The sequence below is a fragment of the Orbicella franksi genome, chromosome 1 (assembly GCF_964199315.1).
Source record: "Orbicella franksi chromosome 1, jaOrbFran1.1, whole genome shotgun sequence".
Classification (NCBI taxonomy): Eukaryota; Metazoa; Cnidaria; class Anthozoa; order Scleractinia; family Merulinidae; genus Orbicella; species Orbicella franksi.
In genome coordinates this window covers 12,859,061-12,887,045 of record NC_138145.1, presented here as the reverse complement: position 1 = coordinate 12,887,045, position 27,985 = coordinate 12,859,061, and the positions used below count along the sequence as shown (strand labels likewise).

General features: G+C 39.9%; 3 protein-coding genes across 6 annotated transcripts in view; 2 read left to right on the top strand and 1 right to left on the bottom strand.

Moving 5' to 3' along the window:
* Positions 1-27,985, bottom strand: part of LOC145491086 (putative helicase MOV-10) — a 41,686-nt gene that overhangs the window by 9,503 nt on the left and 4,198 nt on the right. The window contains exons 1-9 of one of the 4 annotated variants that reach the window (XM_081470238.1): positions 21,775-27,985; positions 18,114-19,084; positions 16,646-17,251; positions 13,575-13,731; positions 4,334-4,810; positions 3,601-3,839; positions 1,248-1,494; positions 685-789; positions 46-208 (exon numbers count right to left, since the gene is read on the bottom strand). The exon at positions 21,775-27,985 is cut by the window's right edge and continues 3,974 nt beyond it. In XM_081470238.1, the coding sequence (XP_081326364.1) occupies positions 46-208; positions 685-789; positions 1,248-1,494; positions 3,601-3,839; positions 4,334-4,810; positions 13,575-13,731; positions 16,646-17,251; positions 18,114-19,071 (2,952 nt within the window). In that variant the 5' untranslated portion in view covers positions 19,072-19,084; positions 21,775-27,985. The remainder of the gene's footprint in view (positions 1-45; positions 209-684; positions 790-1,247; positions 1,495-3,600; positions 3,840-4,333; positions 4,811-13,574; positions 13,732-16,645; positions 17,252-18,113; positions 19,085-21,774) is intronic. The other 3 variants (XM_081470223.1, XM_081470230.1, XM_081470246.1) reach the window with 3 other exon arrangements.
* On the top strand, positions 5,386-7,383 carry LOC145487612 (uncharacterized). Its single transcript, XM_081466434.1, has 3 exons — positions 5,386-5,514; positions 5,982-6,068; positions 6,337-7,383. Exons 1-3 carry the CDS (start codon positions 5,386-5,388, stop codon positions 7,351-7,353), a joined length of 1,233 nt encoding a protein of 410 aa, XP_081322560.1. The 3' UTR covers positions 7,354-7,383.
* On the top strand, positions 7,410-8,873 carry LOC145487251 (uncharacterized). The gene is made up of 3 exons (XM_081465985.1): positions 7,410-7,490; positions 7,573-7,788; positions 7,964-8,873. The coding sequence occupies exons 1-3, from the start codon at positions 7,410-7,412 to the stop codon at positions 8,567-8,569; spliced, it is 903 nt and encodes a 300-aa protein (XP_081322111.1). The 3' UTR covers positions 8,570-8,873.

The window sequence follows — 27,985 nt, the reverse complement described above, 5'->3', positions numbered from 1 at the left end:
TGAAGAAGATTCAGTTACGACTGAAGTCCCTAACCGGTGGCTAACCTCTAAGATGAGGAACCGTCTGTCTCCTCTTTCCTGCTGAAAAACGACTCCTTTCATGTCACAATTCCTGATGTCCTTTTGCATTTGAAGCTCTTCTATATGTAGAAGCATATTGAACTTTTCTTGGTAGTTGTCGAAATTCAACTTCTTTTCCAGTCGCTCCCTAATTAAAAGAATGAAAAGCTACGTCTGAGTCGAAATGTTCCTGCGCTTGATTGTTCCTTTTACTGATAGAACAAGGGTCACGTTTTCTTATTAGCTACGCTCGCCTCAGCTGAATGATGTATCGATTTTGTCGGCTCTTTCCTGTCGTGCAACAGGAAATTTTGGATGTCAGTTTAGTTCATAACAGATCGCCTGATGGTCGAAGACACCACCACCCTCTGATCGAGATGACTTCCCTTCCCTTAAAAGTATTAGGGACCTGGATTGTAAGGTCTGTGGGTTTAGATGCTTTCCGTAAAATTAGTGCTGCGTTCACTGAGTCGAATAAGTAATATTCGAGAGAAGGAGGCAGGTTCAGTGATAGAATGGGCCAATCCATCGCCTTATCACCATTTCCTTTCCACACAGGTTCACGTTTTGTACTTCTGATTGCTTAAGCTCGACTGGGGTCTGATACTTCTTTACACATCTTACCTCAGTCCCTCTCGGACTTGATTACTCTTGACAACCTGAGCCTTGACAGTGAGAGGAATTTCGTAAGGGTTTAGCTTTTGCATGACCAGACCATTCTTTGTTAACCTGCAAGGTACGGCCGATCGACCAAAATATTTGAACTCAGTTAGCTGGAAAAATGCATACATGCCGTAAGTCTTATCTGATTCACAGGGAAGGTTGCACCTCCGGCTTTGTGGTACCTGCTGACTGTTTAGTGATTTTGGCTTCTTTATTGTCCTTTTGTGAACGAATGTTGCACAATGTTCCATACAAATCCCATGGTTTCCCCCAGTTTCCACCACTTTGTGAATTTCTCCTCCAGCTCTCTCTTTTCTCGGCTTCTCATGGTAGACCTCCAGCTCTCTTGACTTCCAGATCCGACTGCTCGTTTCCTTGTTTATGAGATGGCGACTGCCATTTAGATTGACGGCTTAAATTTAGTAGCTCGTCATGCGAATTTATTCGAAAATCGTCAAATTTCCCCACTTAAACCCTTTCTTACTGGCAATGCATTTTACTCAGGGGCTTTTAATTGAACTTACGGCGGAAGAGGTATGCCTCGCGTGGTCACGACATCCCTGGGAATCTCTGGCGCCCGCTGGGGAAGTCTGTACTCGGAAATCTGCTTCAAATCATCGTACAAGTCGCTAACGATGCGCACGGACAAAAACCTGAGGATGTGAAATTCCTCCATGTCGTCTTCAGTCTCGAACGTGAGTACACCAGGAACGTAGGAATAGCCATACTCTCTGCGGCGCTTGCAGCCGATCTTGAACATTCTTAGACAACCTGCAGAGGATAAATAAGAACGATTGAAGATTGAAGCGCAGCCAGGATGAGACATAATCAAAATTACAGTAAAAACGTTCGCTGGCTAAAAGTTTTCAAAAATAGCATGAACTTTCGGCTGTCGATCTACAGCCTTCGACGGATAAAAAATGGAACGCAAAAGATAAAATATATGCAAGAAAAGGCGAGATAAAAATAAGAATTGGTTTGCATGTTTTTTAAATGGGCTACGCCACAAGAGAATCCTAACAGTTTTGCTGTCCTCCCCTTCATCAATGGTGTCAGCCAACCACTAACAAGAATTCTTCGAAGGCACGAAATTCAAGTTGTAAATAAGCCCTTCAAGACTTTGCAACAAGAATTTCCTTCTCCCAAATTCAGACCATCCATTGAACATCAACCGAACGTGATTTATAAAATACCCTGTGCCGATTGTGATTGGTGTTATGTAGGGGAAACCGGCCGGTGTTTTGGCGTAAGAAAGAACATATCAGGAATGTCAAAACATGTGCTAATGGATCAAACATTGCGAAACATGCATGGTCATTCGACCATCGCAAAGATTTTGACAATTCTAGTGTCATCGACAAAGGCTCTTTTCGCATTAGACAAACTTTGGAGGCTTGGCACACCTCTGCAACCAAGCATGCTGACAATAATTCTAAGCCGATTCCAAACCAGTATAGAATTCTTTTTAAATAATAGTCACCTAATTTACACATTTTTACTTTGCTTTTGTTTTTCCTCTTATTTTTATCTCGCCTTTTCTTGCATATATTTTATCTTTTGCATCCCATTTTTTATCCGTCGAAAGCTGTAGATCGACAGCCGAAATCTCATGTTATTTTTTGAAAATTTTTAGCCAGCGAACGTTTTTATTGTAATTTTGATAAATAAGAACGTTACACTCTCACAACAACAGCAACTGACGAGGACAACAACCAGAACAGCAATGAGAACATCAATATGAACAACAACAACAACAACTATGGCCATGCTGTAGCTAGACAGACATGAATAAAGGTGTCCAAAAAAACACTGAGCTCTAAAGGAAATATCGTGCAAACCGAACCAACATTCCTTGGAATAATTTGCACGGTTAGTTCGCCTACGCCCTCTAGTACTAAAAAAGAAAGTAAGAGAGGTTTTGAATGCATACTACAATTTAGTACGCATACTTGTCTGGTACCATTTTTTTTTTTTTAATAAATAACAACATTTGCTTACATGTCTGGTACCATATAGTATGCATTGTTGTATGCATACTACAATTTTCAACCAAAAATCAAAATACTCCAGCGATCAATGACGGAAACAAGGCTTCATAAGCAATGACAGTCAGTTATGACGATTTGGTTTTCTATAATCCAAGATAACATAGCATCCTCGGTGAACACAGTTAATGTTACAAGTGAACATACGAAAGATCATATATTTGACCTGCGGGGAAAAATATGAAGACATGATTGATCATCGCTGTTACACACACAACTTAAGCAGTTGTGAAATTAAAGCCTGAAAAACATTTAGGCCTGAACGGGATTCGAACCCATGACCCACGTATTCTTCACCATCTACGGGTATATTACGAACTCATAATGTGACCAGCTCTCAATTGGCTTGATAGCTCAGTTGGTAGAGCGCTGCACCGATATCGCAGAGGTCATAGGTTCGAATCCCGTTCAGGCCTGAATTTTTTTCAGGCTGTAATTTCACAACTGCTTAAGTTGTGTGTATAACTGAGATGATCAATCATATCTTCATAGTTAATGTTGTTCCCTTTTCTAGAGCAGTTTTCAACTGAGTGTCGTAAAACCAAAATCAAACCAATTACTTGCCAATTAGATTGCTGTACTCAGTCAATTTCAAACCGTAGCTAACTCAAATCCATTTGCCAATTGCCTGATTACTTTCGATAATAATTGAGAACCATTCAATTCTCATCTCCGTCATGACTGTTTGACCATATTTCGACATGACCAGATTTAGATCACTCTTTTAAATTAAAGGGTAAAGAAACAAGTGAAACAGATGTAGTCGCTAGCATTAGTAAGTCGTTATCTTAGGGGACTGCTGAAATTCAAGCTAAAGCAAGCTAAGAATTACCTGGAAAGAGTCGACCCTCAGAAGGTCCAATACGGGAAATCTCCGAGTAATCAAAAAAACTGATGCTCCACAGTAGAGTGATGTGCTTCAGAGTGATTCTCTCATCGCTGGTGTTTTCTATGATCAGCACTATCTGGCCATATTTCCCGCTCTCAACCCTTAATTCTATCACTCCACTTTCGTCTCCAGCGGGATCTGAAGTGAGTTTTATCCCTTGTTTGTCAAAGATAAGCTCCGGTCTGTATGAGAAAAGAGAATGCTTAGTTAGTAATTTAAAACCATGGTTGATCAGAAAAGTTTTTTTATTGATCTCATTCACGGTAGAAAATCTGACCGCGAACAGTTTTAGAAACTATGATTTCCGCGAACAGAAGTAAGACATGACACATTTTGGTCAGTGTGCACGATGCAAATCTTACCTCCTGATTTGTATGTGTAGAAAACTACATACAAAAACGAAACTAGAAAGCATAAAGTTACTGATTAAAGAGGGATATTTGAACCAGTCTAACATGTATCAGCACATTCGTCCGTAGTTCGTGTATAGATTAATGGTTTGTGTTCTGCTGAAACCTGTTGACAGTGGAAGTGTAGGATAGGTCTAGTTTGAGCCCTGATAAGGAATTAGCGTTTCAGAAAGTGCTATTTCCCAACCGATCTAGTTAAGTAAACTAATCGAAACAGAAAATGATCGATTGTTAAGATGTTCAACATAACGTGCAGCTAGACTTACTTCTGGAGTGATTTTCGGATCTTTCTGAGGATATACTGTTGGCGATGTTTCACACCAGCCATGTGAGTCCTGTAAGCGTCTGCACTCCCAAGATCCCTTTTGCAAACTTTGCAGTGATAAGCTCCATGCCTCGTGAGGCTGAAAAAGTCATCTTCACCTTCCGATTCGTCACTTGGATCGTCAACTAAGAGTTGAAGTGCTGCGGCATCTCCGCCTCCAAATATAACACGGTCATGAAGTTGCTGGCAGATGTTTAGATGATAAGTAAGTGTGTTGAGAAGTTTGGAGAATGACATACCCAGTGTATCGTACAACGAGCGAAATTCTTGGTAAGTCTGCCTCAACTCGTCCACAAACATGTTTTCCTTGCGGTTTCCGTCTTCCAAAAACTTGACAAACGTCTGGGCTATGATCTTCTCTTGTTCAACAGTCCTCTGACCGACTTTCATTCGCCTACCATGAAATATCTTCGAAGGCCTGCAATGGGAGCGGCGATACTGCACATCAATACTCAGTAACAAAATTGAAATACAGAGAACTTCTCCTCAACATATAGCATAGATTTGTTACTCCATCTCCGTTGATGTGAAAGTATCAAATTACACTACTTAGATTTATATGGAGGGGCATTGAGGACACAAATGCAATTAGACCATAACCATATCCTATTGGATTGCATTTACATTTCATTAGATCGCATCGGGTTGTGGGTAGTACACGCATTCAGTTGGATTGTACCTGCATTCAATTGAATCGTGCCTGATACTATTTGTTCTTGCTTTATTCCAGTAGTTCATTCCTTTATGGCATTCGATCGTACATAAAGCCATTGGATCGTACTTTACATTTAACCGTACCACCAAGGAACACCATTTCATTGGATTGCAACATATCGTTCGGTCGTAATCTCCATTTCGTCAGCGATTAACCGAGTAAATCAAATTCCTGTGGCGACACATTACCCACAATTACATGACGTACAGTTCGAAATAAGGCTGCACTTGCTGCGTATTCGAACTTGGTGGTTACGTAACAGTTTATGTCAGCCGTATATGTCACGTTTCGCTGAACGTTTGCATAAAAGCAAAAAGAAAAAGATAAAAGAGCCTCCTCCCATAGTGAACTTGGGCCACCTGTGTTCGGAGTGGTGCGTTACATTCCTTTCACTAACCGAGTCTAAGGTCAGTAAGCTTGTTTAGGTAGGTGTCCTCTATTAGTAGAGGATTATCCCACAGCTAAAACAATTCGACACATTAACAAAGTTTTTAATTTTCATAATGATGATAATGATGATGATGAGGACGAGAAGGATGAGAATAAGGAGGATGAGGTTGAAGATGAGGATGAGGAGGATGAGGATAAGGAAGATGAGGATGAGGATAAGCACGAGGATAAGGAGGATGAGGATAAGGAGGATAAGGATAAAGATGAGGAGGATGAGGATAACGATATCGAGGATGAGGATAAAAATGATGAGGATGATAATAAGGAGGATGAGGATAAGGATAAGGACGATAAGGATGAGGATGAGGATAAGGAGGATGAGGATGAGGATAAAGAGAATGAGGATGAGAATGAGGTTGAAGAGGATAAGGATAAGGATAATGAGGATAAGGATAAGGAGGATAAGGGCAAAGATGAGGATTAGGATAAGAAGGATAAGGATGAACATGAAGATAAGGAGGATGAGGATAAGGATGAAGATAAGGATGAAGAGGATAAGGATGAGGATGAGGTGGATGAGGATAAGGATAAGAAATGAGGATGAGGATGACGATAAGGATAAGGAGGATGAGGATTAGGATAAGGAGGATAAGGATGAAGAAGAGGAACAGGAGGATAAGGATAAGGACGATGACAATGAGGATGAGGATAAGGAGGATGAGGATGAGGATAAGAATGAGGAGGATGACGATAAAGATGAGGATAAGGAGAATGAGCATTAGGATAAAGTGGATAAGGATGAAGATGAGGATAAGGAGGAGGGGAACTAGGATAAGTAGGATGAGGATGAGGATAAAGATGATAAAGAAGAGTATAAGGAAGATGAGGATGAGGAAAAGGATAAGAAGGATAAGGATGAGGATAACGAGGATAAGGATGAGGATGAGGATAAAGAGAATGAGGATGAGAATGAGGTTGAAGAGGATGAGGATAAGGATAATGAGGATAAGGATAAGGATGAGAATGAGGATAAAGATGAGGAGGATGAGGATAAGGAGGATGAGGATGATGATGAGGATGAGGATGATGAGGTTAAAGATAAGGAGGATGAGAATGAGGATAACGATAAGGAGGATGAGGCTGAAGAAGAGGATAAGGAGGTTAAGGATAAGGATAAAGATAACGAGGATGAGAATAAGGATAAAGATGAAGAGGATGAGGATGACGATGAGGATAAGGATGATGAGAATAAAGATAGGGAGGATGAGGATAAGGATCAGGCCGATAAGGATGAGGATAAGGAGGATGAGGATGAGGAAAAGGAGGATGAGGATGAGGATGAGGATGAAGAGGATGAAGATAAGGATAAGAAGGATAAGGATAAAGATGAGGATAAGAAGAATGAGGACAAAGATAAGGAGGATGAGGATAAGAGGGATGAGGATAAAGATAAAGATGAGAACGAAAATGAGGATAAAGAAGATAAGGATGACGGGGATAAGGATAAGGAGAATGAGAAAGAGGAGGATGAGCATAAGGCTGAGGATAAGGATAAGCACGATGAGGATGAGGATAAGGAGGATGAGGATAAGGAGGATGAGGATGAGAATGAGGATGAAAATAAGGAGGATGAGGCGAAGATGAGTATGAGGATGAAGATGAGGATAAGGAAAATGAGAATTAGGATAAGGAGAATGAGGAAGAGGATGAGGATAAGGAGGATAAGCATGAGGAAAACGAGGATAAGGATGCGGTTAAGGAGGATGAAAATAAGGATAAAGATGAGGAGCATAAGGATGAGGATGCAGAGGATAAGAATAAGGAGGATGATGAGAAGGATGAGGAAAGGAGGATGAGGATAACGAAGATGAGAATGAGGATAAGGAGGATGAGAATGAGGATTAGGATAAGGATGAGGACAAGGATAAGTATAAGGATAAGCAGGATGAGGATGAGGAGAATGAAGATGAGGATAAGGAAAATGAGGATTAGGGTAAGGAGGGTGAAGATGAGAATGAGGATGAGGATAAGCAGGATGGAAATGATGAAAGGAGGATAAGGATGCAATTAAAAAGAATGAGGATGAGGATGAGGAGCATAAGAATAAGGAGGATGCGGATGATAAAAATAAGAAGGCTGAGAAAAGGAGGATGAGGATAAGGAAGATAAGGATGAGGATAAGGAGGATAAAGATGCGGCTAAGGAGGATGAGGATAAGAGGGTTGAGGATAAGGAGGATGAGGATGTGGGATAAGGGTAAAGAGGATGAGGATGAGGATAAGGAGGATGAGGTTGAGAATAAGGAGGATGAGGATGAAGATGAGGATAAGGAGGATGAGGATGAGGAAAAGGATAAGAAAGATGAATGAGGATAAGGAAAATGAGGATTAGGATAAGGAGGAAGAGGATGAGGATAAGGAGGATACGGAGGATAAGGATGCGGTTAAGGAGGATGACGGGCATTAGGATAAGGATGAGGATGACAATGAGGATCAGGTGGATGAGGATGAGGATGAGGAAGATGAGGATGAGGATAAGGAGGATGAGGATGAGGATGAGGATGAGGATGAGGATGAGGATAAGGATGAGGATAAAGATGAGGAGGGTGAGGATAAGGATGAGGATAAGGATAGGAATGAGGGAGATAAGGATAAGAAGGAGGAGAATGAGGAGGATGGGGATAAGGATGAGGATGAGCATAAGGAGAATAAAGATAAGGATGAGGATAAGGAGGATAAGGATGAGGAGGATGAGGTTGGGGATAAGAACAAGGAGGATGAGGATGAAGATGAGGATAAAAAAATGAGGATCAGGATGAGGATAAGGAGGATAAGGATGTGTTTGAGGAGGATGAGGAGCATAAGGATAAGAATAAGGATGAAGAGGATAAGAATAAGGAAGATGAGGATGAGGATGAGGACGAGGATAAGGAGGATGAGGATGAGGACGAAGATAAGGAGGATAAGGATGCGGTTAAGGAGAATGAGGAGCATAAGGATAAGAATGAGGATGAGGAGGATAAGAATAAGGAGGATGAGGATGACGATGACGAGGATGAGGAAAGGAGGATGAGGATAAGGACGATAAGGATGAGGATAAGGAGGATAAGGATGAGGAGGGTGAGGACAAGGATGAGGAGGTTGAGGATGAGGATGAGGAGGATGACAATAACGATGAGGATAAAGATGAGGGTGAGGATAGGGAGGATAAGGATGAGGATGAGGACAAGGAGGATGAGGATGAGGATAAGGAGGATAAGGAGGATTATTTACACATAAATAATTGATTAATTGTTAATTAGTTGTAACTTAGAGCAGTTTTCAATTGAGTGTCAAAAGTAATTAGACAATTACTTTGGTTTTGGTTTTGGTTTTACTTCGGTTTGAGATTGGCTGAGTAGTCTAATTGATAAGTAATTGATTTGGTTTTGGTTTTATGGCACTCAATTGAAAACGCCTCTATCAGTTAATTAATTGAGATGTACTTAGAATTTTTCAATTAATTTAATTTTGTTTATTAGTTCTCACTATCTTTATTCCGAAAAGCCCCTTTAGGATGAACAAAGTATGTATATATGTATATATGTTTGTATAAGGATGAGGATAAGGAGGATGAGGATGAGGATTGGGATGAGGAGGAGGATGAGAATGATGATGAGGAGGATGAGGATGAGGATAACGAGGAGGAGGAGCAGGAGTAGGAGAAGGAGGAGGAGGATGAGAATGGTGAGGATGATGAGGATGATGAGGATTATATCTCTACTCTGTGTCCAGAGGGGTTTGGGAAATGATTTCAAGTCATACAGAATTGCTTCAAATGACTGACGTGCGTCGAGAGCAAAACGATTCAATTCGAAATGGTTGTGCAGTCGGTAGCAGACCTTAGCATGTTTTAATACAGAAAGTAGAGGCTACGAAATGTTTTGAACTTCATTTACCATGAAAGTTGAGAAAACATTTTGGCAATAAAAACAGCTTTAAATTCTAGTGGGCCGCACAGTAAATGTCTGTTAAATTGCCCTCTCACAGTGCGCACACTGACTGAGGGAGATAGGGAGGATAATAGATGGGCACTTGTAGATATGGAATACAGTCAAACCTCCGGTTGCGACCACCTCTCGTAAGCGACGACCTCTCCTCAGCAACCAGTTTTCCAAACTATACCATAAGTTTCCAAGTCAAATCACTATATCAGGAAACTCTTGTAAGCGATCACCTCTCGTAAACGACTGTGACCACTTTTAGAGCTTAAAGTTTGAAAGTTTCTTTTGCTTTTAACCTCCTGTAAGCGACCACTTGGCAGACAACAGAGCAGAAATTAGATAATAAGGTGTTGCAATAGTATCGCATTCATATGAAGATATGATTGATCATCGCAGTTATACACACAACTTAAGCAGTTGTGAAATTTAAGCCTGAAAAAAATTCAGGGCTGAACACTCAGGCTTGAATTATTTTTATTTTTTTCTTTTCTTTTCTTTTTTTCAGGCTTAAACTTCACAACTGCTTAAGTTGTGTGTATAAGTGCGATGATCAATCATATCTTTATATCCTTCTTCCCAGTTCAAATGTATGGTCTTTCATATATTCACTTGTTTTATCGCATTCCTGGGTAGTAAAAGAGATGGACATTTCTCAATTCGAAGTACCGGATTTTTTCTCGGAATTGACTTTTCTCATGAATAGAACATTTAAAACATGGGTAAATCTCCGCAGTTACCTTATGCTAATGAGGCAAAATTCTGACCCAATATGGTCTAAGCTCTCATAAGTGACCACCTCCCCTAAGCAACCTTCAAGGCTCGACATTTTGTGTGGTCACTGACAGAGGGTTCGACTGTATCTCTTTGAGTGTTAAACTTAATATATCACTCATTCGCTGCAATCACTCGAAGCATCTGTCTGGATATTTGACATTTATTGCCTTTTACGACAAGATTCACTGTCACCCTTAACATTGAGGAGGACATTTGGTAAAAAATCGTCTGTTTGTGACATATTTGAGAAGCTAAACAACAGCCGTGACAATGAGATTTGTGTGAAGAACCTTGGTGGGAGCTTTAGACCACAGAGACTCTTCGAGATATTTACCTGAGAAAATATGTCCAGAATCGGTAGAGGAACAGTTACGATGTACTCGGATACAAGAAAAAATTGCTTCCGTCTGCTGTAGTAAGGCTAGTGACAGTGAATTGATTACATTTTGCTTTGCATTTCAGCCTCAGGAAAAGACTATCGCATTGCCTGTTGCATCGCCTGTTGATTCATCTAGTTTTAGGTTCACTGTGGCAAGATTTCTGGAAATTTATATTGATGAAACTAAGTCCTTTCTCCACTGTGTTTTATTCCTTGAGAAGAAAACTTTTCTTGCAAAATGCATGAGCAAACTGCAAACTTTTTAGTATCCATATGTGACTGGTTATCAATAAAAAACACTGTAGGAACTCTAAAGTGTGGTATGAAATTGCCCACAACAACTCTTATTCTGCTTCACGACTAAGGCAGTATTCTAAGCGAAGAAAGAACAGTACATTTTGTATATATACCCTTGTGAAAGAAAATAAAAAAGCAACTTTCTTTTATGGAATTGTTTCAGTTCTCAGCGTGGCGCCTACGGTGGATGGAACTTTGTGGCTGACATTTGCCACCTCGTGACGCAGTATTCTATTCTATAAGGCAGTATTCTAAGTGAAGAAAGAACAGTACATTTTGTATATATACCCTTGTGAAAGAAAATAAAAAAGCAACTTTCTTTTATGGAATTGTTTCAGTTCTCGGCGTGGCGCCTACGGTGGATGGAACTTTGTGGCTGACATTTGCCACCTCGTGACGCAGTATTCTATTCTATAAGGCAGTATTCTAAGTGAAGAAAGAACAGTACATTTCGTATATATACCCTTGTGAAAGAAAATAAAAAAGCAACTTTCTTTTATGGAATTGTTTCAGTTCTCGGCGTGGCACCTACGGTGGATGGAACTTTGTGGCTGACATTTGCCACCTCGTGACGCCAGGTCAGAATTTCAAAATACGAAAATTCTAAGTCAAAAAGCATCAAAAGCAAACATACTACATCTGTTTTTACCAGTAAATTAAATCTGAGGCCACCAAATACCCAAATTCCTTTCGATTTCTCTAGCAATTACTTCAGCAACTGAATGAAAACAAAAACAACGCTCAAAAAGCATTCTGGTCGACAGAAAGTCTTTAAGTTGAAGACAAGAAGAGATATTCCATATCTACAAGCAAACATTTATTATTTTGTTTATTATATAGACATACTGATAGTGATGTTTTTCAAGATTTCCCGAAGATTTCCAAAGATACTCCAAAAATTGTTCGAAGGCCACATGAACGTTACCGGACATTTTCCGAAAATTTCCTGACATTACCGAAGATTTCATAAGATACTGTAACTGACGGTTGCCAAAGACTTTTGAGGGAGGTCCGAAGATGTTTTGATCACACACCAACAAATATAATGACAGTTTAAGGGTCAAACATGATATCGGTGAAGTTATCAATATCTTCACTAGTGAGGATATGGAAAATACAATCTGTGTCTCAGATGTGGTTTTGTAGGAATTTTACGAGTGGTGCATTTTCCAGCAGAACACTTGATTGTGTCTAGAAAATAAAATAGCGAAGTCTAAAAAATGTTTATTAATCGACAGAGTTGGATGTGCAGCTCCATCAAATTCTACTGTCTAACAATTTGTAAATTCCGCTTCAAACTCTGACTAGTAATTTTTCTCAGCCAAAGCCAGCTAGCCAGCTGAAGTAAGAACTGCTGCTTCATCCGTGCTACATTTCTCACATCATTGCTGCGGAGCGTGCGGAGTGAGTGAACAGCAACATAATCAGGACTTAAAAAGAAGATATAGAAGGCGGTATGAATTTTCAAATTCATCACTTTTTACCAGAACACATTGCATTTAACCAGAGTGCTAGTTTTAAGCAGAGTGCATTGCACGAACAACACGAGGATGTCACACCGTCAAGCTGTCATTCTTTTCCGCATGGATTCCAGTGAGAAAGTTTGCTCTGATTTACCTGTAAAATGATGTGAAGGAGATCGTGCTTGACTTTCACAACTCTTGCTTTTGATTTTAATGCAATACGCGAAAGTTTGTTAATCTTGACAATTAATTGTGACATCTTAATTTTAAACTTAGTATGTCATTTCTTAAAAATCTTGCCTCCTTGGTCGAATTCTTCAATGAAGAGAAATCGTCCTTACAAAAGCTTGTAGAATAATTAAAACAAACAAAAACAGTTGAACACACTAATTTCATATAGGCTGCGATCTATATTCCTTTTTGACCATCCAAACATGAATTTAAGCCAAAGCTTTTCACACATCATGATGGACGAGTCCTCGACACAGCCTCGACTGTCAACATCCTAGAGACATTCAATGCGTACTAGTATAGAATCTATAAGTTAGATTTCTGCTCCTACAATTTCCACATCTTTCAATTTTTGCGATCTGGTAAAGGGGAGGTTGATGTGTATCGTTTTATGTCCAAACATAATTCAGATCACTATGTGCTTTTTTGTCTCAATCCTTTGTCACGCCTCGCCATCAATGTGTCATCATGCATGAAGTTGATGCACACAAGGACAGATTTTAGGTTACCCCAAGATTTGACACTAATTTAAGAAATAAAGGTTAACGGAAGTCTTGGAATGCGCAGATAGATGAATCACTGCGTAAAATATGTGACTATCAACAGAATGTGCTGCCGCATTACTATCTTTTAGATACCTTAGTATCAAAAGAGAACAAGAGAATTGCTTTTGAGTTTCTGATGGAGTTATAATTTTATAGCATGAACATCACTTTACTGTTAGAATTCGAAGGTCTCTCCCTTTTTTTAGGGCCATCTTTTATTACATGTACTTAGCTCTCATTTTTGGGTCTATCTTTATTACTTAGTAGTAGCCGCGTAACAATCATACCAAAAATTATAAAAGAACTTTGCTATTAAACTACGATTATCATTATCATAATCTGCAAAAAGATTTGAATTATTTTATTTTTTAAAAAAATTCGAACATAATGAAAAAAATAAACCCACCTCTTCCGTTCATTACCCCAAACATCCTCTTTGTCCATTGTTTCCCCAAATCCTTTTAACATCTCAGGTCGAATGTCTTGGACTGGTGAAGTTAATGAATATGAGTCAGTCTCTTGTACAGGCATATTTTCAAGTGATTTCTCACTATTAGAAGATCCTATTAAACGATAAGATATGAATGCAATAAGTACATTGAGAGGATAGGGATGTAATGGAAAATTAGTGTTGAGAAAACCTGGTGGAATGCTGGAGAGTAAACTGTGATAGACTAATGGAGGAAGCAATACACCTTCAGGCAAAGTAATACTATTCTAGCATACAATGTAGTTGTCTAATGCTCCAGAAATCTGAATTTAATGCAATAGGGTAAACAAGCTACTAGGCTTAAAGGTGGTGCCTCCTTTTTGTAGCTTGGCTGCCATCTAGATCTCTGAAGAATTTCACTTTTTTCACTTCTCGGGGGCCTACTAAGGTTAGAAAGGCTAAAGTAGATCCTACAGCGAGTCCTCGCGGGGGATTTTGAACTTTTAAAAGTTCACTGAGGACTACAAAACTCCTGTTATGTTAAGGAAACATCACGTTGAAAATTGTAATTGATGGCATACTCAGAGAGTTTGCTTCCATGATAAATCACAGAAGGGAACCCACAAAAGTAGTTAAAACTCCAGGGACACCTGGAAATTGTTTTCTTTTAAATGGCAAGTGTAATATCCAATCCAGCATTCCTAGTTGTAAATAGTGTGCAATAATAAAAACATAGGCACGCAAGGCGTGCAAGAGTTATTTTTTTGTGTGAAGTGTCGGAGATAGGAGCATTCATGGTACAGTAATGATTTGGTTAATTTGACATTTTTTCTTTGGTTGCGATGTTACATCGGTCATGGTAAGATAGCTAAATAGTAAGGCATAAAATGTTTGACTGAACAAACTACAGTAATCTGACATGTCTCCAGATTAATGTAGATACCATCTTATTTTCTAACAGGCAATTTGATTCGTTCTTTGATACAACCCGGTGTGATACGCGCACTTGCATAACCTCCTCACTCACCGATCACATAACCCTTCCAACCCCCAAGAGGAATTTTTGCTCAAAAATACTCAAGTTAATTTAGGGACTTTTTCGCATTTTATACGAGACGTAAGTTTACCTTTTCACACAACACAACACAACACAACTTCACCGAAAATAGAAAGAAAGAGAAAAAAAATCTCTGACACGTTGAAAGTCTGATTTAATTAAATTGCACTTTAACTTGGTGCCGCGCAGTCTTCAGAGAACATTTGAACAGTTTTCATACTTTTTACCTTAAAAAATATCGGACTGAAATGAATGTCATCAAATAAAACTATTAAACTGCTACTGCAGAGACGTAAAAACCGTACAGAAATGAAAGCTTTTTTGTTTAATATCCTGGAAACAATAGCCGATAACTTGTCAGCTCTAATTGAATTTACTCCCATATAAAAAACAAAAGTGTTAAATTACCATTTGTTACTAAATATAGCAAACATCTCGTGGGAAAGAGTGGTGACGATTCGTCCGCTCTAATTGAATTTACTCCCTTGTGAAAAACAAGAGTGTCACATTACACTTTGTAACTAAAAAACAAAAATATCTTGTTATATTTGCATCCAACAAGAACAAAACAATCGTTACCCGCACTTACTATTGTAAACGTTAGAACTGTTTCAAATCTAAAGTCTCGTCCCCTCTAAAACATGTCCTAAGAACTAGAAGCGACCATTCGTGACCTCTAATTGAATTTACTCCTTGTGAAAAACAAAAGTATCAAGTTACCTTTAACTAAAAATAAAAATATCTCGTTGCATTTGCATACTACGAACTCACGAACTGTTTCAAACCTCAAGGCTCATCTCGTTCATTTAACTAAAATCCTCAGACTAACCCACAGAAAATGTCGAAGTAAACCCAATATATGAATACTTCCTCCTCTTTTATAGAAGAGTGAATACGGCCGTTCTGAACTTTATCGGGATCAGATCTTCTCACATACCATTTACCTTTACAACAAGAAATTTGATTGGCTGTTTATAGTAGATCCAATCTGATCGGTGTGACATACATACATCTCTCTCACTCACTCACTCACTCACTCACTCACTCACTCACTCACTCACTCACTCACTCACTCACTCACTCACTCACTCACTCACGCACGCACGCACGCACTCACTCACTCACTCACTCACACACTCACACACTCTCACTCACACACTCACTCACTCACTCACTCACTCACCCACCCACCCATTGACCCGTAACATACTCGACGCGCCGACTAAGAGGTATTTTTTTGTAAAAAAAATAACTCAATAAAACAATGGACCTTTTTGACGATGTCACGCTTTTCCCTTCTTTTCATTCAAGCAAAAAAATTACGCAAGCCTCACCGCTCGATTTAGCATGCCGAATTAAGTAATTGTAAAATTGCATAGTTTTACAAGAATCCGTTTCCAGGGATCAAGCGTTGCCCCCTGCAATACATTTCTTCTTAAAACTGAATTGGCAAGTTTGGGGTCCCATATTGAGTTAATCTTGACCAATAAATTCGGCACGATAAAAAATCTATGGTGGTGTCTTCACGTAATATATCAAACACGAAACACCGTGTTTGACCACATTTCCAAACACCGAGAGGAGAGTTGAAGATACAACGCGCAGCGGAGTATTTTTGACGAACTTCGAGGTGTTTGGAAATGTGGTCGAACACTGTCTTGAGCGTTTGATACATCTTCTCAATCGAAGCCAAAACTAAGGAGAAAACGCAGAAATAAAATCGTAAAAATCTATGTTAATTAAGATCAGATATCCGAACACTGTCACGGTCATGATTACCTTTGTTTCAAGATGATGAATTATTAATGAGTTTGAGAATGTTTATATGAAAACTTCCACTAAATTGCTGATATTGTGTCATCGATATCGTCAAAATGGTCCATTGCGATAGAAAAACTTCGGGAAAAACCGATAGTACCTTCGTTTTCTTCAGAGAAATCAAAGTAGAGAAACAGCATATATACGTGTACATACAAGCTCCTGGACTTACCCGAATGCTGCAACAAATACTCTCGACAAGCCCTGTACTCCTCCTCTAAAATGGTAGTTGTGAGCTTTACTTCAATGAGACCAAGCTCTCTCAGAACCTCCTCTGTTACAAGGAATATTTGCGCCATTTCATTTAGAAAGCCAGTGCAATAATCAGACCACAATTCGTCAAGCATTTCCAGAGAGCGACATTCAACTGTGATGATCAAACTCCCTGACTGAGTGTCAACGATCAACGTTTTTCGTACTTTCTCCAAGTAACAAACAAAGCCATTTAATTCCTCGGGTTTCGATGGGTCAATTGTCGTCAAGTATTTTGACGCCGCGAGGTTCAAAACTTGTTGTGCTGTGGGAAAACTAGTGTCTGCCTTTCGTTCACGGGAGGTCATAGGTACCATTGTCATACCCTGGCCCGGCAACCCTGTTTCCTGTTCTTGTGAGGCCATTACTATCTCCGAAGCCGGTTCTCTACTTCGTGACGGGAACCCCTCCGGGACGGGAACCCCTGCTTCGTGTTCCTGTGACGCCAATGCTATTTCTGAAGTCGGTCCTCCTTGTTGACCAGGACCTGAGATTGTTTTGCATTCAATCCACAGTCGAAGACGAGCTGTTGGGAAAGAACCTGTTTTCAACTAGGAGTAGAAGCTGAAAATATTAGAAACAACACCCAATACCTCGGAAAGTCCTTTACAGTGGTTGGTGATATCCTACCATGTGGCACGAATTTTTTTGCGATTTTCGCGGGGTTTTTCACGATCTGCAAAAAAAGTTCCCGCAAAAACTTTGCTCCATTGGCGTAATTATACATACAAACCTCACATGTAGAATCTTTTTGATGCCATTTAGTTAAAACGTCTCTTTAAATAAAACGATGAAACTGCCCAGAGTACGCTACAGGTGCGGCTGGTAAAAACCGTACTATTAGCTCCACTGGGGTAGTCTGCATACAAGCCAAGTCGCCCATCAGGCCGGAGCTTACGCTCGCTTCTACATATAGCATGAAGCGACTAGGAATATTTCTACTCCCCCCTGGATGGGATGCTATTCCATCGCAGGTTTACCCCCAGCTTTAAATTCGCCGGTACTTATTTGTACGCCTGGGTGGAGAGAGGCACTGTCAGAGTAAAGTGTCTTGCCCAAGAACACAACACAATGTCCTCGGCCAGGGCTCCAACCCAGACCTCTCGATCCAGAGTCGAGCGCACTAACCATGAGGCCACCGCATGAGGCCAATCCACTCCACAGGCTACTTTAAACAAGCCTTGAAATCCGATTAGTTGTTTCGTTTTAGTGTTCAATTTTCAATGGCTGAGAAAAAGGTGCAATTTAGAACAAAAAATAGTGCGATTCGTGAATAAATCGTACTGCTGAGAGCCAATCAGATTGCAAGGACCACCAGTGATTTCAAAATGGATGTAATAAAGAACAGAAAGCACTAAGTTGCAAACTACAAGCGAGCAGTTACTGACCTCCTGCTGCTTGAGAGGTGCCAGCGGAGGAGCTCAGCCTGTCTATGGATTGATGCATCTCTCCAAGCTGATCTTTGATGTCTTGGGATTCCTCTCGAACTGCTTTCTCTAGGCTTTGGACGTCTTGACTTGTGGTTTTCAGTTCTCCTCCAAGCTGATCTTTAATTTCTTGGGATTCCTCTCGAACTGCCGTTTCTAAACACTGTACTTTCTCTCCTATTACTTGACTAATCTCTTCTATCCCTCCATCAACACCTTTCAAACTAGTCTCCAAACGTTCCATGCCATCTTGCATTTCTTTCATTGAAGTTTTCAGTTCTTCTATGGATTCCTTTACTTCCATGTCGTTTCTATACCACTCCAACAGTTCCTGTACATTTCGTTCATCCTCTGCTGTGAGGGGATTCCTCAAAAAGTTAAAAATGGCCACTTGCCATTGAGGCTTCTTTGTGGGGCTGATCTGACCTGCAATCCTTACAAGAACCTCGCTGATGTCTTGCCACAGCACTGGAAACTGGTCATCTGCAATTTCCATGTTTTGGTTCACGTGACCAAACACGGAGTTTCGGTAATGTCGAATTCTTGCCAAATCTGCAGCTAAACTCTGGTCTGTACTTGTTGGCAGGGCATCCCAGCCTGTGGCAGGAGGGACGAGGTTGCATATCGTCCTCAGCAACCTGAACAGCAGGGTTACATCAAAATCTGCTGACTTGCCGTACACCCCTGGGGAAGGGTACAGACAGTCCCACTGTGGCTTAGTAAGCTTTGCTGCTTTGAGTTGTTTCTCTGTGGTTGGATGTTTCAGTATTGTGGGAAAATTGCTTGGTGGGCAACGTTGATCAAAAATCTCTCTCAGTAGTGTAGTGCCTCCACTTATCAACAGTCGTGAAATACGTTGAAAATTTTCTTTTCCTCTTGTTGAACGGAGCACTTCATCTGGGTCTGGGGCGGTAGCCATTTTGTGCTTCAGTCTAAAGTGAAAATATGAAGTTACTCGAACTCGGTACGTTGGAATAGATTGATATCACTTAGGAATTGATATAGGTTATATATTATATAAACACGAGTGTTTCACTGGAAAATACACCACTCGTAAAATTCATACGAAGCCACATCTGGGACTCGGGTGGTGTATTTTCCATATCCTCACTAGTGAAGATATTGATGACTTCACTGATACAGTGGAACCTCAATATAACGAAAGACCAAGGGACTGGCAAAATATGTTCGCTATAACGAGGTTTTTCTATATATCGAGGTTCTTTTCGATACATTTTACTGTTACTAGGGCGAAGAATATTGTTCGTTATAACGAGGACTTCGTTATATAGAGGTTCGTTAAATCGAGGTTCCACTGCACAATGCTTGACCATTTTAAGGGTCAAACATCAAAAAACGGTTCTTATATTTAGTTTGTACATGATTGAAACATCTTCGGATCTTCCTTGAAAGTCTTCGGCAATCTTCGGTTTTCTTCGAAATCTTTGGAAATTTTTGGAAAGTAATTATTCAGTATGTATCGTTCGTGTGACCTGACAATTTTTGGAAGTGCAGCTGGAAATCTTCGGAAGATCGTCAAAGACGTTATCAGCAGGGGCGTAGCTAGCGGGGGGAGGAGTCCTGGGATGCCCGTGACCCCCCCTTTTGTAAGCCTTTTTTAAGCAAACAACCTCCAACAGGTAGCAAAAACGACAAGACAATCAGGTTAGTACCCTCAATTTGACAGTGTGACCCCCCCCCTTTGAGAAATTCTGGCTACGCCCCTGGTTATCAGTATGTTTATATAATAAACAAAATAATACATGAGCGCTTGTCGATATGGAATATCTCGTCTCATGTTCAACTTTATATCTCACTCCTTCCTTGCGCTCACTTGAGGTAAACCATATCGAGTTGAACACTCAGAGATATTCCATATCTACAAGCGCCCATGTATTATCCTCTATTTACATTCCAGTTAGTAAATTTCTACTGCGGTGCTCATTATCAGAGGTCTGCAAAATATAGAAATGGTGCAAGGTGTAGCCCTGGGTAGGGGGACTCCCATATCAAAGGGACGGGGTGTTCTTCGGAAATTTTGAAAAGAATCCCAAAGAGGTACTGGAGACCCTGTTCTGTGTGCGTGACTTGAAATTCTTTCCACCCCTAAGAGGTGCCAATTTTAAGGCAATACATTAACCGACACTGACTTTTTTCAGCTCAATACCCTCCACGCCCGAAGGGGGGGGGGGCACTGCCATATATGGGCTATATAGGTATGTGCCGCTGTGAAGGATGTGGTTTTCAAGCAGTTTACTCTAGGATAGGGTATATATATCAGAGCGTCTGGGTCTAGAATAGGGTATCATTTTTCCTACAACTGAGTAGTTGGTTGAAGATTTTATCTAGACTAAGGAAACCAGGAATTGCCATCAAAAATATAAAAAAAATCAAATCAGCAAGTTTAAATCTACACAAATCAGCCTCAATAGTGTCGAGAGATGGGGGGATTGGGGAGTTTACTCTAGTATAGGGTAGCGAAATTCAGCTGAACTAGCTCTGGTATAGGCTAAGGGTTCCAGGGTCCCAGTGGCACATCCCCACCCAGAAATTCCCAAAGTACCCCCCCAGGCCTACACAGTACCCTGAAAGCTCCTGCTGTGGGACATTTTGAGGCTGAACACCCTAAGAGGCACCATATGCGCTATTTTAACCCCTGAAAGGTACGATGAGTACCCCTGTCCTTTTTATATGGGATTCCCACCCCGCGGGAGGGGGGGGGGTGCAGTACACTTGAAGACTGAGTCATTGTTCATCTACCCTTTGCCATGTGATCAAGCCCTTCCTCGGATATTAAAACAAAAACAATTGAAGACATATTTTTAAGAAAGCTTATGGCACTTTGGAATTTTTATAAATCTCACTTTTAGTTTAATATGTTGGCCTGTTTTATGTAATGCAATTTTGAATTTCTTGATAATATTACCACCATATGAAATTATGTATAACATCATCATTAGCATTAGCACTAACTATTATTAGCTTTAGCATTATTATCATTATCACTATCACTATCACTATCACTATCACTGTCACTGTCACTGTCACTTTCACTATCACTATCACTATCATTATCATTATCAAAATCATTATCATTACCATTATCACTATCACTATCACTGACACTAGCTGGTTTACTCATTGCTATTTGCAATGTCAAATACCGATGACCAAAACTTGATTTAAACAGATGATAAGCATGTTAAATTTCTTATCCTTGTGAATATAGATGTATCTTGGGGCCATTCTGATTGTAGAATTTAGACTTGAAAGTCTGGGCTTTTAGATGCAGGGAAATGACCGCAATTACTACTACTCCCAGAATGGGATGCTAGTCCATTGTGGGATTACCCCCAGCATTAAATTCACCACTACCCAATTATACACCTGGGTTGAGAGAGGCACTGTGAGAGTTAAGTGACTTGCCTAAAAACACACTACAATGACCCTATCTGGGGCTTGAACTTTCACCTCTTGATCTAGAGTCAAGCTTGCTAACCGTTAGGCCACTGAGCCTTCACCTTTAACTGAGTTAAAATTGTAATCATGTAAGTCACAAACTTGACAAAAAGAAAACTAATTATTAACTGCCCACTTTTGAGATCCCTTTCAGCGCTTTTACCTTCCAGTGTCAGACTCTTCCTAGTGCAGAGAAGGACCTAGGGGGATGGTGCAGGGGGTGTGCACCCCCCTCCCCAAGATGACATGCAGCTTTCTAATACAACTGGTATTCTGCAAAAAAACCTATGTGGTTTATTGATGTTGAATGAGGTAAAACAGTGGTGCACCCCCCCTAAGAAAAATCCTTGATCCGCCCCTGTAGTAATCTCTTTTGACTTCACAAGGTGAGAGTCGAAGAAAATGCTCACAAGTACCTGCTTACCTTGTGTTAATTCCCTGCATTGATAACTACTTATAAACCAAGAGCGAGGTCTTTATGTGAAAATCTCAAACCATAAGACCTTGCCATATTGACCGAGTGTTAACAAGGTTTGAGATTTTCCCGTAAAGACTGTACATTCGAGGTTAATAAGTTGTTCATGATATTGCTTTTTGCTTTGGTTTAGCAGGCAGTGATTGGCCTGTGGGCATTATAAGAGAATAATGCCCTACAATCGGTCAGAACGTGTGTAATATATCGGCCACAAACACAAGCCATATAATAACATTCCATGAAACTTCCAAGAGACAAGTCAGGTCCATTGAACAGTAGTATGACAGGATGTGGCATAAAGGTAGAGAAGGAAATATCTGGGTCCAATTTCCCAGAGCAAGTAAAATTATGCTCTTGGGCAAATGGAAGTTTAAATGATGCAGTGGGCAAGTGAAATTATCCTCTGTCAGTAGTTTTGTTAGTGATAACTTCCAGTCAAAAACAATTTCAAAACTTAACACTGCAAGATGAGCAAAACAATGCAGAAAGCATTAATTAATTTGAAATCCAAGCATATACTTTGCTTGCATTCGTCCTCTCTTATAATTATAGTATATTACTGATCATAGACAGTACCACTGGGCAACTGGATTTCAACATTTTTTCTGCTCCGAAAGGGCCTTTTGACTTGAAGTGAGAATGTAGGGGATGACAAAGGCCAAACTTATAACATGTGAAAGTGGCCCAGGGGGAGGGGGGAGAGGGGCAGTAAGTTCCCTTGATTCTTTGAAAATTTCACTTTTTCTCTCTTGTTTTCCCTATCAATAAATTCTCTCGTTCCCTAATTTTTTTCTGTCATTTAAATTCCCTTTAGTAGTAGATATATCCCTTGTTCCCTCAAACTAATCCCACAAATATCCCTTGTTCCCTTTATATATGATGATCAATGCTCCCTTGTTCAACAAAAAGTCTTAGAGACCCTCACCTGGGATGAAAATGGCCAAGGCTGAAATTTGATTTTTCCCATATTTGCTGTGAAAATGACACAAACATTATGTGATGCTGGTTTAGGTTAGAATTTAAGACCTTCATGAAATTCCCAGACCAAGAGAAATCTCCACAGGGCTCGAAAAAACCCCTGTCCGGTCGTCCGGGACAAGTAGATTTTCCCTTTGGGCAAGAGACTTTCTCTCCTTACTTGTCCCATGGGTAAGCCATTCGCCGACTAAATTTTTGATAAAGATTTTGAGGAGAAAAGGTAAATTTTAGGTTCAAGGGTAGTCAAGTGTTTAGCTGAAACTTGACGAAAATTACAATTTATAGCGTTATTTTGTTGATTGCGTGACGCGGGCTCACGGCTCAGAAGTGATTGCCTAGCATGTGATCAAAATCTGCCCCGATCAGATTTCTTTCAAGGATTAAAAATAGCCACGTTGGGCACGAAAACGCTGTTTATTTCTTAAAATTTGAGCAATTTTCTGCAAATATTTTCCAGTTTCTCTGTACAAAACTTAACTCAACAACGATGTATTAAAGCTGTAGAGATTGTAAGTGGAAAGAAGCCGCATATTTCTACTGCATAAACGAAGCCAGCATTTTTGATGCTAAAATCCAGGTAAATCCCTGTTTTTGGTTTAACATGCAAATTTGCTAGTGATAACATACTTGGGCGCCGCCATGCGAAATGAAAATTTCTTGTGCTTCTCTCCACAATGATTTTGTGGAGCTAGACAAGATGCAGGTGAACATTCACGGAGTTGAACGCAATCTTCGACGAATTGAACAGATTGATTCAAGGCTGTATAATAACGAAGATGCGCAGCGTGTAAAACAGGAACTAGGAAGTAAGTACATGAACGAACATTAACAACTTCACAAACTTTGTTTCTTCAACCGGGAGGCACTGACAAAAGATGCTGTGGGACAAAATTTAATTCCTGATGACATATTTTTATCACATTCAAAAATTCCAGGGAAAGTTGAATTTGACGCCATAAAAACATCTGGTGATGAAACATCTATCGCTCTCCTTCCCTTATACTTGTTGGGAACGAAGATCTCCATTTGTTGTTGTAGGCTTCTCACTGCAATCAAGCTGTTTTTACACGCATCTTTCTATGCAGGGCATCCAAAATTTCACACTACATGTACTTCAATGTGATTATAACAGTGTTCATTCATGTTAGTTATTATAAACCGTACAACTTCATAAAAGCGGAATAAAAAAGTTAAAAGTTGTGGAAGTATTACAATATAATGTATAATGGTGTAAACATGAAAGTGATCAGCAATAACAGGACTACAGTCAAGATGGTTTTATTACATCGAAACAACACTGTAGTTTTGGGTTCATGAATTATTAATGAGTTTGAAAACTTGGGCAAGCGGGGAAGTGCCCCAGGCAAGCAAAATTTGACAGTTACTTGCCCAACGGGCAAGGTGGAATTCAAATATTTTCGAGCCCTGCTCCAGATTCATTGATTTAACGCCAGACAGTGATCTATGTGTCTAACTGGAATGCATGTTCAATTGATTAATTAATCTTCACATACCCTGTGTTTCGCGGGAAAAAAAATTAAAAACCCAGCGCGTGTCAAAAATTATATTTTTTCACCAGAAAGTTAGCTCGGAACATATACATATTTATATTCGTTTGAATCGTCGATGAAATGACCTTTTCGGGATATTTTTTCCTTTGGGGTCAACAAAATCCTCCGATTACAAAATCACGCCGAACCCACACGTTGCAAAAAAAGTCTCTTCAAAACCCTGATTTTGAAGCGATATATCACTTTAGTGTTAATAGCTACCACACATCGGTAGAACGTAAATCTATTCCTTAACAATCCAGCTTTATCGTGTTAAAATTTCAGCGAAATCGAACAAAACCAGAATTAATTAGAATTTTTTTGCGACCTCACTTCTCAGACTTGACCTAACAAAGGGCGCTACGGTCGCCCATAGGAACCGAAAAACACGGACATAACAAAGCCGACGTTTCAGCCAAAAAACTCCAGAATTATCACCTGAGAGCTTAAACTTGAATGGGAACATCATTTTCGAACTTTTTTCAACTGATTTAGACGAAAGAATGGCCTCGGCAGGCTAGAAAAAAGACCAAGAGAAAAAACAGAACAGGACAGCATAACAAGCCGATAATATTTCACCGCGTGGCTTTCGGCACGAAAACGAAAATACAGCTTACTTCTGGATAAATTCAGCCTTAGAAGCCAGCAACTGGTCCCAAATTACTTTCTGTATCCTTACAAATGTCCTGACTTCCATCTCCGAAAGATTTTGCCCCAATTTTGAGCAAATAAACATTTCGTCGAGAGCGTCCGCCATTACGTTGGCTTGCATACTTAACAGGTGCCCTCTGTAATTTTCAACTATGGCCATTTGGACCAGAAAAAATCAAATTCCTCAAACTTTCTCAGATGAATGGTCTAGATAAGTGATTCACAAAAATATAACTTTCAGTTCGATTCGATTCGTATTTTAGCGCTGGGGCCACCATCTTGGTTTTGTCCCTCTGAGAGGGCTTTCAGCGGCCATTTTAGGGCACATTTTTAACAATTTGCCATACAAAGAAAACGATCTAAATCCGGGTAAAAACCCTTTATTCGAGACAAGCAAATGTTTCTTGTTACATTGAGAGGCTGTTTTGGCAATTTGATCATCACCTGATTTTTCTACAGAATTTTAAATTTCTTCCCTTTCAGACTACTCATGAAGCGCCACAAAAAAGGCGAAGTTTAAAGGAAAATATTGCTAAAAGTACATCACTTGAGATCCCAAAACTACCCTCCACTTAAAGAGCAATGTCTCACCTGTAAAAACATGTAATAAAATTTTGGGGCAGTTAAAACTGTAAAATGTTAGAAGAAGAAGTTTAAGCTGTGCTTTTGTCAACAAAGACCGCCGTCCTAATTAGCATAATAACGTGAAAATAACGATGCACAGTGAAAATAATGATATATTCCACTTATCTCGCGACATGTCGACAACTGGATGTTCCACGATGCCTCATGTTATATTTCCAGTATGTTTCAGCCACATTTTCGGTGATTAGTGTACGAAATCACTCTCAGACATCGCCACGGTTAAGCAGATTTCAACTCTCCGAAGCCCGCTTCATAACATCTATCAATATTATTTGTCTTTCGCCTCATAAGCCGCCGTTTACAAGAAGTGTAACAATTTGTTGAGATCCTAACTGACCCAGAAGTCTGTTAGCAGCCTTTAAAATCCTCCTCTTAATCGAAGATTCTCATCAAGAGCTCGTTTAAGCTCAGTTCTGTTTTGATCTGTTGTGCACCCGCCATTATTCCACAGATTGCGTTACATTTGACAAATGCGCATTCCAACGGGTAGGGGTAGGGTGGGTAGGAAGTGAAAATGTAACCGACATTAAAGCCATTTTACGCATTTCTGTGGCTAAACTAGTTACTGGCTTTCCCAGAATGATTTCAACATGAGCTTCTGCTTGCAGGTATTTTCTAGGTTATTTTTGCAGGGTAGGCGGGGGGTCGTGTATTGAAAAAAAAAAAAGAAAAAAAGAAAACGATAGACAGTATCAGGTCAAAAGATTATGATCTGTGTATCTTGATCAGCTTTATCAGTTCATCAGCGAGGCCCTATTAGGGGTTTTCAGGATACTGGATATTTGGGTAAAAAATTAACAGGATGCAAGAAATTTAGGGGAAAAATTAATGCGGTAGAGCATGCTTAGATCAGATAAAGCGGGACAGTTGTGTCTTTCGCTGCCGGAAGTGCCATCAAATTTTGCAAAAGACAGCAGACTGACGAATAGTGCGCAGGAAGTAATGATAAGCAACGTTTTATTGAAACTTCTTACATTTTCTTAGCCGTGTCACTTTTCCATCAGAAAAGAAAATGCTCAGAAAATTACTGAAGGGCAGTTAAGGACGGTACCTTCTTTTTTAGGCATGGTTTAAACACCAGGCGCGCTCTTGGGTTGGAACTGGTGACGTAATTAACTACCCTACCAAGCGTGCGACTTAAGAAAAATTCTATTGTGGCCGAAACAAATTTCGCACTAAAATTACGAGCCTGTACTAAAACCGGGATTACCAAAAAAGCAGCATATTGCTAAGCACTAACTGTGAACGGCTTCCAGCTGAAAAACTACCTTTTATCGTATCCGTAGAAAAAATCATACTGAAATTCAACTGTAGATGGCATAATGCGCGGGCAAAACAACTGCGAGAGACGTCAATGTTTAACTTACTTGGAAAGTAACAGGAAAAAAAAGCAACGGACACCGACAAAGTTTTCGAAAGGATGAAACAACTCATTAACTTTTAACAAAGAGGTGATTACAGCTACATTTTATAGTATGAATTGGAAGTGGCAAGCCTATTCGACAATACATTAGTTTTTGGCTGTGAGGAAAAGTTATGTAGACTGTATTTAGGCTGAGCCAGAGGAGTGCTGTTGTGACGATTCTGTTATTAAATACATATCAAAAGTGGTTTTTATGTTACCACTTACCACGTGGTTTAAAGATGTTTTTAATATGTTTAGTTTTCTGCATGTAAAGGCGAACCTTAGGAGAATCTGTGAAGAAATATCTTTACCTTTTTTTCAGAAAAATGCTAACGTCAGCAGTAGCTAATTATCTCGGAAAAATTAATGAATACCCCCAGTTTTCTTTGTGGATTCTAATAACCCTGGCTAAGATCTACTTTTTCCACGTTTTCTTAATCTGGCGGAAACACGTTTGTATTTTGTTTGCACCATTCGTTGAGCCTGAGGCACCCCACAGCCGCTAATGTCGTTCAGTTCTGTGATGGAGCACAGCTGCATGTCTGCACAAGACTAGTTTTCAACCCTATGCAGGGCGCTTTAAAATACCGGCATCTATCAAGCGAAGCACTAATGTTGACGCTTAGCTTTTTAAGGACATTATAGATGCGTTTAAGGCACACAAGTTGAA